Below are 22561 nucleotides of genomic sequence, written 5' to 3'. Positions count from 1 at the left end.
TGCTTTCAAATATAAAAACAATGGGACCAGCATAAACAGCTGATAGGGGAGACTAGCCCCGATATGCCTATATTTGGCAACTGTTAAATGAAGTATGAACGTGAAAAAAATGTAATAGTAAATGTATTTATTTCATATTTTCTGTTAGACTAGCTAATCCTCACTCTTTCTGACCAGAGTTCTGGTCTTGCGTCAAAGACCACGTTCTGTCTGGCAAACAATTAAGGGATCCATAGCAACCGGTTATCCCTCCTTAATGCTCCTGACTCTAAGGGCTATCGCTCTCCCTTGGCTCATCATACAAATTGTGTTCTCTTCTCACTATGCGAAGTCTGAGCCAAACCCTAGATAAACCCAGAAGAAAACACAAGGCCAACACACACACACACACACACACACACACACACACACACACTAATCTGTACTGAGGTAGGGGTTGGCATGTTGAAAACACATTGTCTAATACAGCCATTAGAGAGACATATATACCCTGTAAGTACCCCCTAGTATAGTGGGTCAATAATTTGTGCTTTGGGAAGAAAGTGTGCTCGAGTTGTTGGTTTGCCGGTCAGTCTGTCTAACACATTAATTTGCTCATCTCCTAGCAACTCCATGTTTCTGTGTGCGTGTGCGTGTGCGTGTGTGTGCATGTGTCCATACATAAAGCAGATCACATGGCTGTGGTAATTGTATAACTCTCCAGGTTACATGGCCTGCTCACAAAAGGTGCAGCTCCTATGAACAATACAATACAAACATGTCTCATACTAGCAGCTTCTACATACTGTACAGCTGCCTACTCAAAATCCTTGCCGTTTCCTCCTGCTTGCAATTCTATGTTTCAAACTTAAGTTTCAAGTAGGGTTGCAGCTTTTGGCTGTTCCTCCCTGGAACATGGATGCTGGGGTTAATATAATATACAAAAATTGTACATATAGTACAGTGAGACTTTTTCTGGGCATCCCCTATTTTTCTTAAGGGACTCCCGGCCGGGTGTCCCTTATTTGAATTTCAGGTAGTTGGAAACCCTAGTTTCAAGTCAATATACGGTATGGGAGATTGACACTATATTGATATGTATTGATATTGATATGATATGTAGGCCAACTACTTGAAAGAAATCCATCTGAAAGTAATCCATCTACTTCTTTTCCAATTTGTTGCTATTCTTCTTTCCATCTATTTTGCCTATGTTAGGCGAAATGGATGGAAAGAATAGCAACAAATGTCTAGTGCATGTATATCACACACCCTTTTCACAGTGATAATAACACATAGTATGTGTTATATGTCACGGTGAAAAGGGCGTGTGATATACATACTGTATATCACAAAGAGTCAGTTTCAAGGATGTCATCATGCAGTCCACTCTGTATACAAATTGAATGATCAAATCAGATGGGACCTTGCATGATGTAAACAGAACAACCAACTATAAATGTGAGCTCCATGGAGCACATACAGTATCTCTGCCAGGCTGGGTTGCCTAATCAGGACTGTTTAAGCCGTGGTTGCAGCCGTCAGGAACCGAGGAAGCTGCGGGCTGAAATAGCATTTCCATGACATACAATGTAACTTTGGGAATTTGTGGTACCCCTTACGGGCATAAATAAAAGTGCTTTTGGAGGTACCCTATACAGAGGCCCCTCAATGTGCGATTCGAATTTAGTGTTGATTGGACGTTCATGATGGTGGTTTCTTGTCTAATTCTCCGTAACATACTCACTATGGGATATCAGCGCCCCCTGGCGTTGATGCAGAGCTACATACCATAAACTCCCGGGCCATTCATTGGCTGAGAAGGGTATGTCACGTGTCCGGTAGACCGGAAGAGGTATAAAACCTCTTGCGTGACGTGGCTCATCCTCTTTCGCTTCTCTGCATGGCAGATGCAACAGCTCAAGACATACCTTAATAATAACAAACGTAACTTTGATCAGGACAGAAACCAGCTTTAGCCCACTCGGTGGTACTTGTACTAACCAACGGGTTTTCCTCCTATTAAAAAAAAAAAAGTTTTATTATTTCCGCTCCCGCGGCTATCTTCTCTTTCTTTCTTTTACTGCTAAAGCAAGTTTTCCTCCTTTGAGTTTTCCGCGCTCTTAGCCTTGCGGCTGAAAGCTAACAGGTTAGCTCGAGAAGGAGGTTCCACGTCCCTGCGTATTGCTGCTCTGCCGCTTGATGATCGCCGGGGATGACCCTCGTGGTTTCTGCATCTCGTGCCTCGGTCTCTACAGGGCCGAGGCATTTCCAAGATGCACCGGGACGCTGCGAGGACTGCGCTGTTCTCCACGCTGCACCTCGATAGCCGCTTAGCCAGGGCAGCGCCCTGGCTAAGCGTCTCGTCCCCGGTCGTCGCGGATCCAGCAACACGGCCCAGGGAACGTGGGTGGTGGGGCCCACCACGTGCGCTCACAGTCCACAATGGGCCCTCCGGCAGTCCCGGCTGCGAGCGGCGTTAGCCCCCGCTCGCAGCACCTCCAGGCTGCTACACAAGCCGTGCTACGCAGCACTGCAGCAGCCGCTAGCACCGTGTCTGGGGGAACCACCCAGGTGCAACTACCTAGCGGCACTTCCTCCCCCTCTTCCCAGCCGTCTACTCCGCTGCCACAGCAAGCGTACCGGGCCAGCGGTGCGTCGCCAGGAGACAACGAAGGGGCTCCAGCGACGGCAGCATAGGCGAGGGGAGAACGAGGCAGAAGCTCGTGAGTGAGTTAGCCCAGACTAGCTACGTTAGCTGCTTCGCTAGGTTAACGTTGCCTTAGTCAGGCAGTGTTTTGTTGGCTTAACACCCATGCAACAGGTTATTAACAGCGTTGTCCTAGCCTAGCTTGCCTCGCTAGGATAACACCAGCTTGTTAGCCTTCTCACTCTGTGTATCGAGCAAACCTCGGGGGCTTCTGAAGACCTTGGACAGGCTCATCGGGCGCCATTGGGACACATGTTGTTTTGTCATAAGAATATGTTAAAACGTTCATGCTGTTTACTGTTTCTGTGCCTGCTCTTGTTTCATACTCATGTCCCAAGTACATAAAGCACATTAGCACATTAGCAGACTCTCACCGGTGCACAGACCGATTCAGCCCCCCCCTCCCCCCCGGCCGTGCTGGGGAAGAGGACCGTGGCTTTACAGGCCTCGATGGACAAGATGGACGGCTCCTCGACTGCCAGAAGGCCATGTTTAATGAAAACGAATGTGTGTTTAAAAGTACAAATTTTTTTCTGCCAAAGAAATAAATGTGTTACATGTTACAAACGATCTCGTTCTTTCACGTGGCTTGAGTGCAGCGGAGCAGTGGAGTCCCCTACCGCGGGCTTCTCTGCTCCAATGCTCTCTGTATATAAGCCCATAATGTCTGTGATGCCCGAACTCCGGTATCCCAGACATTGATGGGCTAATATCTGTGCATGTAATGTAAATGTATCAACGTTCTCAATTACATAAGCCCACACTGTCTAGAACACCCGAGTCCCGATGTTCTAGACATTGTTGGATAACATCTGAAAGAGCAGCGGAGCAATGGAGTCCCCTGCAAGCGGGCTTCTCTGCTCCAATGCTCTCTGTGTATAAGTCCACAATGTCTGTGATGCCCGAACTCCGGTATCCCAGACATTGATGGGATGATATCTGTGCATGTAATGCATCAACGTTCTCGATTCATAAGCCACAATGTCTGGAACACCCGAGTCCCGATGTTCTAGACATTGTTGGATAACATCTGTGCATGTTTTTTGGATCATCTGAAGGTAATCACCCCTGTCCGCCAGAGGGCGCAAATGCGCCAGTGGAATGGGGTCACGTCGGTTTTGCCTTTCGCCTCACAGGCTTCCGTCTCACGGGTTGCAGCGAAACGCCACTGTGGACCGGAAGTCCTTGAGTCAGAAAGAGCGGACCTCTGTCTCCGCCGTTTTGGAGGGACAGATGCCCCCTTTCCCGCACCGCCTCACGATTTGCAGGCCACGTTCGCCTTTAACGAGCGACAAAGCATCCCCTACGGGGAGGAAGGTTTTGTCGCCTCACAGGCATCCGTCCCACAGGAAGTGCCCAAGCACCACTGTGAACCGGAAGTACTTCGGTCAGACATGACCCCTTGGCCGTACCGCCTCACGTTCGCCGCTGGAGGGCGACAAAGCACCTCCTAGGGAGGACGACTTTGTCGGCACTTCATGCAGAGCCTTTGGGCTTAGACAAGATGGCGGCGGCCAGAGTAAGTTAGGAAGAGAGTAATGACAGTAGCGTCGATCCCATTGTGAGAATGGAATGCGGAAGTGCTCTGTCTACGTCAATGAGATAGTTCCAATGTTGGAACTATAGCCCATAGAGGCCCGCTTTGCGGCGAGATCAAAGCGTGACGTTACTCTCTCTTCTACACTCTGGCGACGGCCAAGGTAGGATTAACCATTGATATATATATCCAGTGGTGTGATCTAGTTTTCACTGTATATATCTTTGGGCTTAATTCTGACGCCGGGGTTTTTCCCCGTGGCCAGTCTCGTGACTCCTCCGAGTCCTCCGTTGGCCCGAGGGTTAGCACCGCCGGCGGCAGTGGCAGCGTCACTGGTCCCCATGGCAACGGTCCCCATGGCAACGGTCCCCATGGCAACGCTCCCACTCTCCGAGCGGCCGTTGACGTCATCGTCCAAGCCACTCGCTCGGTGTGTGGAGCAATGGAAGGTTTGCAAATTCGAATCCTTAGGTATTGCTCACAATACTAAAGGGTTTCAGGCTGCATTTCTCCACAAAACCCCCCGTGACAGAAAAAGTATTGTTTTCCCGTGCAAGGGGTCCAGCAGCCAATACTCTGAGGGAGGAAGTCTCCTTCCTCTTGAGCTTGGGCGCTATTAAAGAATTACTTCCGATACTTCTGTTTACTATCCCAGTACATCAGCGTTACACTGTGTGTGTACAGGGTTTTTCAGTACAGCAGTGACACACTGTGATTGTACTGATCAACTCCCCTGATCCGCAACAACACATTGTGGTTGTACTGGTGTGTTTTCCACGTGCTCTTATGCATATAATCTCCTATGTCGGACACGGTGTTGTTCCTCTCATGCAGAGGGTAAGGCAACCATGTCTCTGAGAGAGGGGGTTCACTCTCTCTCCATAGTGAGTATGTTACGAAGAATTTGTCAAGAAACGCGAGGTTACGTTGTAACCCCGGTTTCCTTAGAATTCAGAGTAACATAGTCAGAGAACTATCTATGAATCGGAACCAACTGGTTTTCTATTCGTAATATTTTCTGGTGGAAAAGAAGGGGGGGGGGGGTACGACCCATTCTGAATCTGAAGGGTCTCAATAAATACTTGGGTCAAAGAGCGGACCTCTGTCTCCGCCATTTTGGAGGGACAGATGCCCCCTTTGCCGTACCGCCTCACGGACTACAGGCCTCGTTCGCCACTAACGAGCGACAAAGCACTCCCTAAGGGGAGGACGACTTTGTCGACGCTCCGTCCGGAGCCTTTGGGCTCAGACGAGAGGGCGACGGCCAAGGTAGGCTTACTTCGGACGGCCCCGTTTGTCAGAGTGACAGCGCCGTTGGTTTCCATGGAAACAGACAGGCTGCGCTGGCGGACAAACCGGATGCTGACGTCAGGCAAGGTCCCCGTGACCGGTCACGTGACCCCGCCGGGTCCTAACGGACCGTTAGTACCTCTACTGCCTCGAGCGGTAGATTCGCGGTTTTTCAGTACAGCAGTGACACACTGTGGTTGTACTGGTCAGCTCCCCTGATCAACAACAACACACTGTGGTTGTACTGGTGTATGACCCTCTCTGCGGACGGTGCGTTAAGGAGATGGGTGGACCAGCATTGTTTTCAATGCTTATTTCCACGTTCCTTTCTATCCACCACAGTCAGGAGGTGGCGCGGCACACAGACGTGGCCGTTTCCCCACTTGACGTCGAGGGGTTTTTCACCGTCACCGTCCGCCGTTCTATCCACCTTCATAGGGGATCTCGCTGGGCTAGACCAGGCTCACGGCGCGTCTGTCCCGGGCGGGATAGACAGCGTTTCGGCCTAGGGTCTTCTCGCGTGAGGCGACAAGTCACATACAGGCTATGCGTGCAGGCGACGGGTCTCATGACTTCGGCCTTACACCTGTTTCGTTTGGACAAGCCCCACGTGTGACCTTTTTTCCCCGGAGGTGGATGTGGGCTCTTGGAGCCCCGTCCACCTGAGGTTGTCATGTCCTGATCGGAACCGACAACACCACGACCGTGTGCTATGCAAAAAAGCAGGGAGGCCTGGCCTCTCCAGTGTTGGACAGGCTAGCTGGCGATCTGACGCTGTGGTGCGACGCGCGCCTTACGTCAACCAGAGCCTCACAGGTACCGGGCCTCCTGAACAGTGGAGCGACTCTGTTGTCCAGGGGCATTTTTTGGTACGCAGATTGGCCTCTCCTCCGGAGATAACAAGCCAGATCTGGGCCAGGTTGGCCGACTGAACTGCTTTATGCATTCCCGTCACTGGAGTTGGTCCTCTCAACTTGTCAGACTCCACGGACTGTCAGTGCCACTGGTGGCACTGGCGTGGGGCGCATGGAGGTTAGGAATAATCCTCTCCTCTACAACGAGCCCTGGGCCCTCCCCCCGATCAGAGATCTGCTACGGCAGGCAGGGGTCGGAATTTTCCACAAGCAACCTCAGGACCTAGACCGGTGGGCTTGGCCCGTGAGGGGGAGACCTTGACTTCTTATGGCCTGCCCCCTGAGGTGGTAGCTACCATCCAGGGGGCGAGGGCCCTTTCCACGAGGTCTGCGTACGACGACAGGTGGAACCTGTTCGTGTCATGGTGTCTGGGTCAGTCACCGCCGGTTGAGGCCTTCCGGGCCTCGGTACGCAGCATCCTCATGTTCTTGCAGGACAAATTGAACCAAGGTCTGGTTTTCTCGACGGTTAAGGTGTACCAGGCGGCCATTTCCGCTTGTCACGTGGGTTTCGATGACATGACGGTTGGCCGACATCCGCTGGTGCGTAGTTTTATGAACGGTGCCAGGCGGGCCAGGCCGGTCTCTAGGCCTCTGTTCCCGGCCTGGGACCTGGCGGTGGTGCTGGGGGCGCTTTGCCTCCCACCGTTCGAGCCTTTTCACTCTATGGATCTGGAGATCGTTAGTCTCGAAACGGTTCTTGTGGTTGTTTTCACTACAGCTACACGGGTCAGCGACATACATGCGCTCTCAGTAAGTTCGGAGTGCATGAGGTTCTTGGGAGACGACAGCAGGGTTTGGTTAAAGGAGAATTCCGGACAAATTAAGTGTTATCTTTGATGTCTCGTTACTCACCTACCGATGTGAAAAGTAGCGTTCTTTTTTTTCATATATTCCCCTGTCGTCATTTTTTAAACCCCCTCCGTTGTCATAATGGGAGCGCGTGGCTAAGGGAAATTCGTCTATTATAACCGACGCAAAGTTGTTTTTTTCACTACTAGTATTCATAGTAGAGTCTCATGATAGTCAAACATGCGTTGAAACTATCTGCGAGGCTGCCGTCAATGGCGAACGATTTAACACTGGTTGCTTGTTTCTTCCAGAACCTGGCAACTCGTGTTGCCAGAATCTGGAAACAAGCAACCAGTGTTAAATCGTTCGCCATTGACGGCAGCCTCGCAGATAGTTTCAACGCATGTTTGACTATCATGAGACTCTACTATGAATACTAGTAGTGAAAAAAACAACTTTGCGTCGGTTATAATAGACGAATTTCCCTTAGCCACGCGCTCCCATTATGACAACGGAGGGGGTTTAAAAAATGACGACAGGGGAATATATGAAAAAAAAGAACGCTACTTTTCACATCGGTAGGTGAGTAACGAGACATCAAAGATAACACTTAATTTGTCCGGAATTCTCCTTTAAGCCCAACATGGCGTTTGTTCCCAAGAACGGAATGGTGACCCAGACACCGGTTGAGCTGATAGTTTTTCATCCGCCTCCTTTCGCTTCGGCAGAGGCTAGGCGGCTGCACTGTCTCTGCCCAGTGAGGGCGTTGAAGCTCTACTGCCAGAGGACGGCGGTCGGCCGGTCGTCGTCGCAACATTTTGTCTCCTTCGGCCCAGATGGTCGGAGGAAGGCAGTGACTAAGGCGACGCTTTCTAGATGGAGTGTGGATGCCATTAGGCTGGCCTACGTCAGTAGTGGCGCTCCAGTTCCAGAAGGACTGAAGGCTCACTCTACTAGAGGCGTGGCTACTTCCTGGGCCCTCTCCAGGGAAATGTCGGTCCAGGAGGTGTGCGCGGCCGCAAACTGGTCGTCTCCATCGACTTTTGCGGCTTTCTACAGCCTGGATGTGGCAGCGGCGTCAGTGGCGCACGCTGTACTGGACATAGCGGCTGTCTCTAGTTAGGGTAGGGGAGGTTAGGCAGGTCTTTTGTGTAACCTGCCTTTTTTCCCTTCTCTACCTTCCTTCTCTTGAGTCCCCTCGGAACCACCGCTGGTAGGTTTCCAGGGGAGGAGGCCCTGTTTCCTTGTTTTCACTTATGGGTCAGACTTGTGTCTGTTCATTAGATGAATAGGCAGACTTGGTCTGTCAGGGTCCTTTTCTTTCAATTATATACCGCACCCCGGCCCGGAGGGCTGGGGCGCCCGTGAGGCCGAAGGTCACGTCCAGGGGGACGGGGCCTTATGGCTAGGGGGCGTGCGGACCTGAGATTCGGTATGGCTATAAGCCCCAGGGGGGTTTATGTATCCCATAGTGAGTATGTTACGGAGAATTAGACAAGAAACTCAGGGTTACGGATGTAACCCCGGTTTCTTTAGAATTCGGAGTAACATACTCACCTAACACCCCTGTTTGTGTGCATCTGCATGCAGGAAGCGTGTTAAAGAGGATGAGCCACGTCACGCAAGAGGTTTTATACCTCTTCCGGTCTACCGGACACGTGACATACCCTTCTCAGCCAATGAATGGCCCGGGAGTTTATGGTATGTAGCTCTGCATCAACGCCAGGGGGCGCTGATATCCCATAGTGAGTATGTTACTCCGAATTCTAAAGAAACCGGGGTTACATCCGTAACCCTGAGTTTTTGTAAGAAATAAGCCCCTCCCACTAATTTTGGAAGCCAATTACAGGCAAACAGTATGTATGCTGTATTATCAAAACCCTGATATGTGATATATATTAGGGGATTTACTTCTGTGGCCTACTGGCAGTGTGCACAATAATTCTGGCACTAATTGGGCCAGTGGTTTGCAAAGATTAGCTTTGCATACACAGACAGACACAGACTATTTTTAGACGGCTTACCCCCAGGTGTGAGGTGTCACGCCGTAATAATCAGTAATTTTCAACAAGGATGTGTTATTCATTTTCAAGGTCCAACAGTTGGCCGGATGGTCAAGGCTCCAAACAGAACAAGAATCCAAGAATACATTTTTAGGTGTATTTATTTTTCTCCCAAAAAGAAGAAAGTATGCACAGTGCTAGCCAAGGCACACAAAAACTAAACATTCAAAAAATTAAGACTTGCTAAAAATGAGAATAAAAATAATCACTTAAGGCAAAAACTACGGAAACAAAACAACCCAAACGGTTAAGAACTATAGCAGGCTATACCCTTCCACAACGGGCCCTGGCAGCTCTACCTCAGGGATGTTACCTGTGTTCCAGCTTACATCTAACTGATTCTCTGCACCTGCAGCCTCCTTTTAGCCAATTGGGTCTTCTACACCTTCCCCATAACATACGAGTAATATAATCACTAACCAAGATATTTTACGATTAAATTCAACTACAACTTAGGGTGAGCACAGCCCAGCCAGAATACTACACTTTAGTCTGTGTATATTATATTTTGGCACAATCTTAGGTCAAGTCTACTAGTCTAGGCCTACACAAACCATATTCTGAAATCTGTCTAGGTCTGTTATCCTAACATTCCAGTGACGTTAGCCATGCACCCCACATCTAAGACACATTTTATTCAAAGGGGATGCATTAAACTCCCTCAGTTGACAAAACAGAAATCTCCCGGAAAAGGATCACCATTTAGTTTTACAGTCAGCGCATCTGCGAGGTCCGAGTCTGAACTGATAAACAGCATGACATCAGACTCAAACAAATCATATAAGGATCCATGAGGAGCTCCATGTCAACCAGGAGCATATATGGAGTTCCGGGTTGACCATGTCCGAATATGGAGTGCATGAAGTCACTCACTCCAACCTCTTTGAGTAATCATGGCGATCTAACATAGTCAACCCTAGATGGTGTGAAATCCCACTGTCAAACGTCAAATGCACATATAGGGAGTCAAATGCTCATATAGCCCCTTTCAAATTCACATACACGTAATAGGGAGTCAAATGCTCATATAGCCCCTGTCAAATGCACATATAAATGGTGAATTTATATAGCAATTTTATCCAAAGCGCTTTACATAGATTGTGCATTACATTCACCCATTCACACACCGATGGCGGAGGAAACCATGCAAGGCACCGACCTGCTCATCGGGGGCACATAGGGGTTCAGCGTCTTGCTCAAGGACACTTCGACACCAACTCTGGGGGAGCCCGGGAACCTCACGGTTGCCATCCGGCCACTCCCACTGCCGCCCCACATATAAGGAGTCAAATGCTCATAGCCCCTGTCAAATGCACATAGTAGTCAAATGCTCATATAACCCCCGTTAAATGCGCATATAGTATACCGTAATTATACTATAGGAGCTTTGAGGTGGCATCAAATGTACATATATGGAGATCAACATGCACTGAGATCGGACACAACAGAAACCATGTCAAATGCACATACATGGAGATTTTCAACATGCACTGATGTCAGACACAACAGAAACCATGTATTATTATTATATATGTGGTTTTTGATTCATCCCAAAAAAATGATGAACAACATCGATTTGATACACCCATATGGGTGTGAGAGACGCGAAGCACTGAAGACTAATGGTAAGAACATTTCTCAACCCTCATTCACTGTGGTTATGATGTTTGGCAGTGGCAAAGTGAGTGATAAGCAAGTGGATCTAAAGCTGTTGCAGATGAGTCAGGGCTGACAGGTTTACAGTCCGTTTTTTTCTTTTTTACTTGCACCAAGATGACAGTGAACTGTGAAGGCGGTCAGGTTGAGTTTGTGGGTGATACTAGACACACCCTTACACTCTATTCCTGCTTGATAAATTCAAGGTCACAGAAGGTTTATGTTGGTTAGTTAATCATCAGCCACTACAGCACAACACCACACCCAACACCTGCTATGTTGTAGCTAGCCTGCCACACAGGATGCGGACCTGTGGCAGACCGTGTACACTTGAACTCTATGACGTATGAATGAATTGGGCATGAAAACAAAGCCTAACTGTTCTTGAGACCAGCAGAATGACTACTGTGCCTATCTTTTTCTGTTTCACTAAGTGGGAAAACACAAACCTGAACACTCATAACTAATAAAGTACATTTCTGGTGTAACTTGAAAAGAAATATACATATACAGCAGTACAGTAAGGCTTGGGCAGTATCAAGGTATTCTGGTAAACCAGGGTATTTAGAAATCCCATAGGTATGATTTTCAATACCATCAAAAATACAGACGCTCCTCTTTCTATTAAACGTATATGATATGGTCGGAATCATTAAAATATTGCCAGATAAATTTATCTTGAGATGACTTCAAAAGCAGTTTACTACTACTATTATTAATTGTAGTCCCTCCTTTGTATTTTACCCCTATATATGATTTTCCCCATATGATCTGCAGCAATGGCCTTTGCTAGGCCTTATGTCCATGCTCCTTTCATTGAGTCATTCTGTAGCCGATTTTGTGTACAGTATAATTCCTGATCTCTAGCTGTGTGATTTCAGTTTATTCAACTACCAGTCTGCGAAAACCATCCATCATCTTCCGTGTAGCCCACTGATGTCAGTGTTTCCAATCCATGCAGCAACAAGTGTCATCGGGTTCACAAGCAAAAGTGAGGTATGCTGAATGTGTGGAAGTAGGTCACTTAAACTCAGTAAGACTAAGACTAAGTAGGCTAATTGTACATTAGACACACCACATTGTAGGATAGACAATTATGTCATACATGCTACAATGATTTCGATCACCAAGCAGCTCATCTTTTACGTTTTGTTTTTGTTCTTATTGCTTTAACACAAATACCACTATATACCCCAGCGGAATGTCAGGGGGTGTAGGTATGAAAAAAATAGAAATTACTAGAAGTTCGGGCACCGCACTCTCTCAAGTCCTTGTCAATGTGCGCGCCAAATTTGAATTAGGTCTGTTCATATATGCACATGACCATGTATGGCCATAGTGGTCATTTTGAAATCACACAGCTAGAGATCAGGATTCATGTGTAGTTTGTGTACTGTACACAAAATCGGCTACAGAATGACTCAATGAAAGGAGCATGGACATAAGACCTAACAGAATGTTTGCTGCGGATCATATGGGAGAAATCATATATATGGGTAAAATACAAAGGAGGGACTGCAATTTACAAGTTGTACATTTAGCAGATGCTCTTATCCAAGCAATTTACAAAATCCAAGATCAAAGTAAGTGGCATAATCCGTAGTTAACAAACAAAAGGGGAAATAAATAGAGTGCAAAGAAAACAATTTAGTGCAAACTAAGTAACTAGGATACCAGGCAAACATCAAACATTGCAACTGTCTAAACAGCATCAGCATGCTATCTAATAATAGATTCTATTATCTAAATAACATTCTTAGCACTGTACAAGTAACCAATACATCTGCATAGTATGAATAGCATCAACAAGAAGTGATATAAGGAGGAGTGCTAGTGGGTGAGGTAGAGTCTGAAGAGGAGAGTTTTCAGACGGTGGCAGAAAATGGGGAGTGAGTCATGCAGTTCTGATGGAGAGAGAACTACAGTTCAGCTTCATTAGTTAGAGATAATAACCTGTTTAGACCTAGTTTAGATGAGGTGCATTAGACCTGGCCTATATCCCAAACATAGTACACAGACAAAAAAAGACACCAACACTTGGTTGTGAAAACAAGTTACCATCACCCAACTGTGCTACCCCAAAGAAGGAATGTGTGGGCCTGTGTTCTCGTCTGACCTCACCAACGTTTACTGGAATCACACAACCAGATATCAAAGGGTGCAGACTTCAAGTGAAAAAACTTTAAGGTTATGCTACCTTTTCTAAAAGGATACTTAGCCTCTTGATGAATTAAGACTGATTGTCCCTTGTAAATGATAAAACACAACACTAATAAAAAACATGAAATTAATGTAAATGTATTCTTAGGGCACTGTCGTTTTTTAAAAGGTATTACATTAAAATGTATAACATCTAGCCAAGGACTAAATAAAATTTGTTTTTCTAATAGCCTACATACAGTAACCAATACTTTGTGCAGTGGAGTGGATAGTGATTACTGTAACCGTGTTTGCATGAGACCAGAGGATCTAACATTAGGTCAGACAGCAGTCTACTTCTCAATTACCATAGCATCATTCATTCAGCCAAGGTCTACAAAGTCTGGTTAAAAGGTGCCGCCATGTAAACTCATCCATTTAACATCAGCACACAGTATCACGTCACCTTATCAGTTAGACATGGCTACAATGTTAATGTACACTAACACAACCTTTTTGTGCGTAGCAATTTAGAGACTCAATCGTAACAAACAAGAAATGTTAGGCAAGTCTGTTTGATTTAAAACCAAGTAACAACCAAACAAACTATAACCTATACTGCTGTGACCAAACAAGAGAAAAGCAGGTCACAACTGTTTTGATGTCACTGCCGTCTCACATAGCAGCCAACCACAGACTTCCAACTTACCGGTGTATGTGTACGCAGTACGCACGCACATAGGCCTAATTCACTGAGACAAACACAGAACAAAAGCACCAACACTTGAGGCAAACTCTGAAGCAGCCAGCCAACCTATGACATCAACCAGTGTAACAAGAGTATCTGGGGAATGGGGAGCAGGTTAATCAGTGGAGGCCAAAACATCTCCACCTGTCATGTTTCCCAGAAGGAAGGTCTATGCATAGGTTCACAACATGATAATCTGTAAAAGGGTTGAATGGAACTCAAGTAAGTAACCGTTTTCGGAATCAGGAACATATCAACACAATTTGTAAAAGAAATGTAATAATCTAAACCTCAGTCTTCCAGTACTTTACATCTCTACTGCATTGCAACTCTGTTGCATGTACCTACAGTATATTGATGGAACTGCCCGTATGTCCCCAGCAGCTCGTCCAAACGCCCTGACTAGTCATGATGTAGATGTAGATAGACGCTAAAAGAAGCACACCTACCTACCTACCAATACCTAAATTGATGGGTAGGTACACGATGAAGGTCAAAGTAGTCAGTGGTGAAGTAGGTGGTAGTGGTGGGGAAAAACGTTCATTTCAATGAACGAACGATTTCGTTCAAGTTCACGGCAATGATTCGTTCTCGTTCTGTAGCGCTTCTGGTTCCGGACGGTTTCAGGAAGTGAACGGGTTCGTTCACGGCAAAGAACTAGTTCTTATGAACGACTTGATCATGAACGACCCATCACTAGTAGGTAGGCAGAAAGCCAAATCAGGCCAAAGTGGACAGCCAGAGCCACTGCCAGAGAGGGAGGCAAGGCAGTGATGCGTGGAGAAGCTGTGCTAACACGGTGAGACGGGCAAGACCCCGAGTCACTGGAGTGGACTGTTATGCACTGGCAGACCTGCCAAGCACAATTAGCAGTGGTGGAAAAAGTATGCACTTTTTTTTTTACTTAAGTAAAAGTATCAATACCGCAATGTAGAAATACTCTGTTACAAGTAAAAGTCCAAAATTCAAAGTTTACTTAAAGTAAAAGTACAATAGTATTGGTATCAAAATATACTTAAAAGTAAAAGTAGTCATTATGCATAATGTCCCATTTCACAAGTTTTCAAATGTATAACAAATCTTTTGAAAAAAGCCGATCTACAAGCTCACAGTATGGATCGTCTATTTCCAAATGGCCGAGGGGTGGGTGGGTGGGTGTGTGTGTGTGTGTGTGTGTGTGTGTGTGTGTGTAGATATAGAGATAGAGATAGATGAAGTGGGTAATGTATGTTTTGTAATAATAATACAAATCTACAAAGTAACTAGTAACCAAAGTTTTCAAATAATTGTAGTGGAGAAAAGTAAAATATTTGCCTCTGAGATGTAGTGGAGTAGAAGTAAAAGTATTGCAAATTGGAAATACTAATAAGTGAAGTAAAAATGCCTCAAAATTGTACTTAAGTACAGTACATGCGTAAATGTACTTCGTTACTTTACACCACTGACAATTAGCACCATGTGACCCAGTCTGAGGTGAAGAGAGAGGCATGGTTGGTATGGTCACCTCATAGTCTAGGTCATTCCTATTGCCTGGTGACTTTGCACCACAGGTATATGGGATCACCTGATCACTCAGCAATGGAATGACAAGAATTCCAGGAACATTTCAATGAAAGCCTGTTTTACATGACCAGTGATTATGTGGTTTAGTTACTAATTGTCTTTTTATAGGAACTATTTGACATTGGCAGCCTGGGTATTACTAAAGTTAAGTCATACCCAGGCTGCCAATGTCAAATAGTTCCTATAAAAGGCAGATCAAAATCCGCCTGTGAATAACACTAGTATAGGCTTAACATAGAGTACACTGACAATTTCATTATATTTTATAGGATTTAAATGAGGGTTTCTTTCTGGATTTTTTGGGCGATTGCCTTGATTGGTCTTCTTTATCTCAACTCTGAAATGGCTTGTAGCTACCAGTCACTTGTTGGGCAACGTTACAATAAATGACATGAATCTGTTCCAAGGTGGCTAAAAAAGGAAAAAGCATTTAAACGGATGGGGGCAAAAATTGCTCATCATAAATACAGACAAATGCAGCGATTTAACCTTGTTTACTGGCGTTATTATCGACTGTCCAGTGTCTGTCCACTAACCACTTGCTAGCCTAGCCTAATGTTAAGTTGTTTTGTTGAGACATACGCGGGGTGCAGTGTTAAAACGAATACCAAAACACTCGCCCCAAAACACAGTCGCCCCGGGGCAAATTCGGCGACCTCGGAACGGTCACCATCGGATATTATTCCTAAACGTAACCTCAGTAAAATCATCCCTAAACCTAACCTTATTTCCTAAACGTAACCTCAGTAAAAATTATGCCTAAACCTAACTTTATTCCTAAAGTAACCTCAGTAAAACTATGCCTAACCCTAAACTTATTTCGAACATTATCCTCAGTAAAAACAAAGTTTCAAACACAATTACCACTGGGGGCGAGCCGTCCCCGAAAGAATTTGGGGCAAGCGTGTTTTGGGGCGAGGCTTCGGTTTCCCGTTAAGACTAGCAACCTTGCTAACAAGCTAACTACTGACGCTATGGGATCCTGCTGGATGGAATCTACATGGAAAACAATCACTCAGAACAATACGATACATTATTATTATGACTTATTACTTGCGAGCCGACGTTAACACAACCTGACTGTGACTACGAGACAAACTTGTTGGAGTTAGTAGCCTATCAACTAACAATATAATGTTTCCAATTAGGCTAATTTCGACTAAATTATATATTTTCAGCAGTTAAAAAAGAAAAGAAAAGCATCGACACTTTTTTTCTGTTGAAAAGTACGTAAGATTTGTGTCGATCGAAAGAAAGGGTCGCACAACGAAGTGTATAAATGAAGTGTTTTAGCTGGCAGGCTATAGCTAACGGCCAGAAGTCCATTGATCCTAAACAACGGGACGGATCTTATTAGATCCACCTGATCCCGCTGGATGGATCATAGACTATACAGTATAGTAGCTTCTGCTTACCGTTGGATTCTCACAGTCACTCATATGTAGTTGTAGGAGATGTGGTCTGTCAGATCAGATAAAAGACCACTGTGTAAACTCACTGAGGTCAATCTAAAAACAAAGTAATTCCACACAAATTGTAGTTAACGTTACTCTCCAGTGGGAACAATCTGGCCAATGTTGCCAGATTTTGCGAAAGAAACAAGCAACCGGTTCTATGAAAACAAGCCCAAAAGAAGCAACTATGCGCCCTTTAAACATTGGCTATTTGAAAATAGCGATGCAACGCGTTGTGAGCTTGTAGATCTGCTATTTTCAAAAAAGTCTTGGAAGAAATACATACAAATATTGTATGGGGGGGTCCGCGGACAAATACATATTAATTTGTGGGTCCTATCCGAGAACCACTGGTTTAAACAACATTTAGGAAACAACAAGCCCTTTGTGGGTCCTTTACATGAAAATATCTGAGAACCACTGGTTTAAACAACATTTAGGAAACATGCCCAAATAAGCAACTAAACTTTAGAAACAAGGCCAAAAAACCGCAACCGGCAACTCCAACTACCAATATATTTACAAGCAACTTTACAGAAAAACAAGCCCAAAGTCGCTTATAATAAGCCGACATGGCAACACTGCAATCTGGCATACAAACGCACGACGCATTCCACAGGCTGATTCCCCCCATGGGTTTGGTTCAAGTTAAAGGCATACTCACTTAGTTAACACGAGGGTCAGAGTTTATGGATTTATTGTAACTTTTACCAACTTCAAAACAGCAGCCATATAGTTAATGAATGAACAATTCTTTGTCTCTGTCTCAATACGTTTGTGCGTTCGTGCACGCGCGCGCACACACACACACACACAAGCATTTACTGTCTGCTGTCACCAGTGGTGGAAAGTAACTAGTAGTAGGCCTACATGTCAAGTACTAGTCTGTACTTAAGTACAAATTTGAGGAATTTTTGCTTTACTGAGTATTTCCATTTTTCTATACTTTTACTTGTACTCCACTACATCTCAGAGGCAAATATTGTACTTTTTACTCCACTACAAGTATGGAAAACTTTAGTTTACTTGTTACTTTGTAGATTTGAATTATTATTACAAAACATACCACTTCAGCCCTATTTAAACTTTGGCTATTTGAAAATAGCCGATCTACAAGCTCACAACACCTTGCGATGTGACGTGTTGTGAGCTTAGATTGGCTATTTTCATTTTTTTTTACATTCTGCTTAACGAGTACTTTTTACTTTTGGTACTTTAAATATATTTAGATGACAATGCTTTTGTACTTTTACTCAATTACATTTTGAGTACCGGACATTTACTTGTAACAGAGTATTTCTACATTGTGTTATTGATACTTAAGTACAAAATGTGAGTACTTCTCCCACCACTGGCTGTCACACTTGTTAATGTTTAAAAGGGAGCTTGCAGTCTGAAGCACACTGGATGATGTGTGAGCCTTTTGAAATATACCAGAAGAACTTTGTTTAATAAGCACACTGATCAAAACAGTTATCCATTATATTCCCTCCGCCAGACTGTAAGATTTATAACTCAACTGTATGAGAGATATTATGTCTTTTGTATCCCGTAACAAAGAATACTTCTTTGAAAGTTAGGCTGTAATTATGTTGCAGTCAGGAAACAATACAAAAACAAAAACAAAATTCAAACAAAACTGTTTGAATACATTCTGCATTGGTTTCCATCTTGATAAGACTTAATAAAAGTGTTTGGAAACATGTGCCCCTTTCTTATGATAGGTTTAACACACAGGCGAGGGCTAGAAAATATAAATTATATTATATTTACAATAGCTTTATTTCCTTGTCTCCTAGTCTGAAACACTGTGGATTGAAATGGACACTATTTAGAATTCCTCAAAGCAGAGAGCATGCCTTCTGGCTTCTGTTTACAGTCACCAGCCTCTGCTAAGGGATTCCCCTTGAGAAAACTACTTGGATTACACAAAGCCATACATGTCATTTCATATCTGTCTGTCTGTCTGTCAGACAGACAGACAGACAGACAGACAGACAGACACCTATACAGATGAGATCACCAGACACAGCTTGGCTGTAAGATGAGAATTCAGAAAGCATTTAAATCAGACACTCAGATAGAGAAGCTGACTCAATCACCAAGGCTACATACACAAGTCGATGATGAATAAAGAAAAACGCATGCCTTTTTGCGAACCGTGAAATGTGTCCTTTAATTTAGGTCTATAATTGATCTCTTCAAGATAAATTATATTTAAATCAGTTCAAACTTCAGAGAGTTGGCTTTAAGGAATAGGGAAACAAACATTATCGAATAACGTAGTTATTGAATTATAATAATAATAAGGGGGGGGGGGTGCAGTCAATTTCTCCCAAATATCAACGCGAGCATTCAAATCTCAAAGAAAATGCCTTACTTCACTTAATGCAATATTACTGCCTAGCCAAACAATCAATCTCAGTTCATGATGTTCAGCAGGTAAAAGTCATGGAATCTGTACTCTGCTCACTATGGCCAGAAACAAAAACAATCAAGGCTATTTCATAAGTCTTTACGTATTGCTGTTAGTATCAGTTGAACTGCACACGGAAGAGAGTACTGTAAAATGAGTAAAAGGGTGTTGAAACATCCTGTACAGCTTTACTGTACTTGTGAATGCATTGCAATATGTTACTGCTTCTTTATGCTGGTCTTACTTAACGATAAACCATTATATCTAAAGAAATTCAGAAAAGGAAAAGCTATGGTGATGAGTTATTTTCAAAACAACTGTCAGAAGATGGCGGTCATAAAGAACTTGCCAAAATGAATAGACTCCCTGACGAAGGCTTACAGATGTCATGACATTGATACATTGTGAACAATGTGCAGAGCAGTGATGCGAGTCAGTGCAGTGTGGTTAAAGACTGGCGCTATTCTGTGAAATACTTCAGAACCTTTCTTCATCATAACTTTGCAAGCAAATACTATTGAAAGAGGAACTGAAAGTGAATAGTGATGTCCTTTATCGAGAGTGGCAACAGAAATGGCTGAAGTCAAATTAAATATAGTTTTGTATGATTAATGGCATATGCATAATATACAGCAGTTACAGTATTATGAAGAGGAACTGAAAACATAGTGTATAGGTTCAGCGCATCACACAGGCAGGGAACTTTAGTGAACAGAAGAACATTGTGTGTGTGTGTGTGTGTGCAATTTGTGTAGAAATGGGTGAGTTTGTGGGTGTGATCACAGCAACTGCACCAGCATGTGAGCAACAAAGCAAGCGTGGGTGTGCATGAATGAATTACTCACTCATGCACTGTAAGCCATGCTTTCCCTGCAAAGTCTTGCTGCACAACGAACAGGTGGCATAGCTGGAGAAGGAACCAGTCACCAGCTCATGCCCGTGGCTCCGGGTGCGACACACTTGAGGTTTCTCCTTTCCTTGGTTCTTACCCTGGAAAGGACAAAGAGAGCAAGCAAAGAGGGATGTCACTGTTAGTATTCTTCATTCTATGCTAAGTTATGCATTCTCTTTCACTGCAGAATTTATCACCATGTGTCAAACCCATTTCCATCAAAGCCATTATAACAGCTCTTTTTATAGCAGAATTAAGAAATTATAATGCTTAGAAGCCTATGATTAAACCACTTAAACCTTACACTTTGTTGATCAAGGTCTCCCAGGGGTCTTTACTTTATTCCCTCCTTTTTCCTTCCACACCAAATTTCTTTGCTGAAAATAGCCCAACTACAGTACAAGCTCACAACACATCACAACACAGGCTTGTAGATCGGAATGTTTTGCCCGATGTTCCCCCATTTTTTCAGAATGTTCAGCTAATATGACATGCCCAGAATAGGGACGCTAGGGTTCATGTGGTTAAACAATCTAATTGGTCATGCAACTGGTTGTAACAGTTTAATAATGAATGCTGCATTTCGGTTAGAATGCATTATTAAACTAACTGTGCAGTCAGTGACACAGTGAGAGCATCAATGGTTCATAGTACTTTACTTACTTTATTTGTTTATTTAGACGGGACACTGCATATTAATGAACAATACGTATCAATGTAATGCTAATTTACATCCGTAAATCCAGTCCCCACAAAAAACACATGAAAACAAAAACAGGCAGACAGTGGAGTACATTACATTACATTACACAGGGAAACAGAGCATAATACATAAATACAAGAACAGAGGTACCAAACAGGTACAAAAGGTGCAACGTATATCTATTTAAGGCTAAAACTAAAACAATTTTTACTTGGCTCATGCAGTATTGCACTAAGAAAATAGCAGCGTTTTAGAGGGCGATATATGTTTGTATACTAAAGTGAATTGTGTATATCTGTACAATATCTATTCACCTTGTCTTTATTGAAGGAGCCAGTCATCCTGTTTCTCAGTGAGCTGAGAGTTCTCTTCACCTTTGTGCCTCTCTCTACCTTCTCTGTGCGATCTTCCTCTTCCTCATTCCTAACAAAAGATTATGATTGAACATTCATACTCATAAGCTTTACAAAAAAATAAAAATAATAATCAAATCACGTGGATCCAGCTAACAATGATTTGAGTCATCATCCGGACTTTCTTCCTTTATGTCATAACAAAGGTGCTTCATGCCAATCACATGCCATGCCTCACATTTCAGAACTTCTCATAACCGCTCATGTGAGATCACATCTGTTTTTGAGAAGGCTCATCATATGCCTATCACCACTTTCATGCTGTTGAAGTGCAGTGATGCCAGCCATATGACAGCTACAGTGATCACTTCTGCATTACTGAGAGAGGCATAGACAATGCTCATAGAATACTTCCAGCAATTGATGTCATTTCACAGTGAAGTAATTTTAGTAGTGTTACAAATAAAGATTCATTCATTCCATAGCAAAATAATTCAACCCACCTCAGATCCTTGCAGTGTAGTGAGACTTATTTTGGTACAGGTTTCATTCAAGATAAAATTATATTTAATTGTCAATTTGCATGGATTTGTTTTTGCCTAATGCTTCAATGATTAAAATAATAATAAAATAAAATGAAAAAGATCCAAGTCCTATGAAGTAGCACATAAAAACACAACTAGAATAGACAGTATGTATCATATGAAAAACAGACTGTGAATCACCTCCAAGTATAATGGGTGCATGCGTGGGGTTAGAAACGTGTAGTTTTCTCTATCTATAAACTGTGTAATGTTAATAAGAGCAGTACTCACTCATTGGAGAGGAACTCGTACCAAGTGACACTTCCTGAACCCTTGGCCTCTGGTCTGTTGTTCCTCTGCTTGGCTCTGTGTGGAGGACAACCAGATGCAATATATTTCAGAAGAATTACCCTGACTCACATCTGTGATAACGCTCCCAAATATCTGTCACAGTGCGTACCAACACAATTGGAAACATTCTAATGAATTACTTATATACCATGGTTTAGGATTATCGAGGTCTTGTTCTGTGTTCACCATCATGCTCAAATCTTCCTGAGTGAACTAAATCAGTCTGGCTCAATCAGTGAAAATATTGGTTCAGCCAGCAGTGAACTGTCCAGGGTTTAAAAAGTGATAAATTTGGATGAAACTTCAAATAATTATTCACAGACGGATCAACACTGTGCCTCATCCCAGAGACATACTGTACACGCGCTGTATCATATTGACGCATGCATGCACGCATACGTTCTTACATGCATTTGCTCATGCAAGACCAGTGCTCATAACCTGGCCTGCTCTGTTACTCGTCACACTGGCATAGAG

General features: G+C 44.0%; 1 protein-coding gene across 1 annotated transcript in view; it reads right to left on the bottom strand.

The window, feature by feature from the left end:
• arhgef18b (rho/rac guanine nucleotide exchange factor (GEF) 18b) overlaps positions 1-22561 on the bottom strand; it is a 72563-nt gene that overhangs the window by 40754 nt on the left and 9248 nt on the right. The window contains exons 7-9 of the mRNA XM_080431495.1: positions 22025-22099; positions 21171-21279; positions 20107-20251 (exon numbers count right to left, since the gene is read on the bottom strand). Coding sequence (XP_080287621.1) covers positions 20107-20251; positions 21171-21279; positions 22025-22099 — 329 coding nt within the window. The remainder of the gene's footprint in view (positions 1-20106; positions 20252-21170; positions 21280-22024; positions 22100-22561) is intronic.

This window comes from Gymnoscopelus braueri (genome assembly GCF_963280865.1).
Source record: "Gymnoscopelus braueri genome assembly, chromosome: 6".
NCBI classification, from domain to species: domain Eukaryota; kingdom Metazoa; phylum Chordata; class Actinopteri; order Myctophiformes; family Myctophidae; genus Gymnoscopelus; species Gymnoscopelus braueri.
Note: the sequence above shows the minus strand (reverse complement) of the source record. Positions and strands in the feature narration are given on the sequence as shown.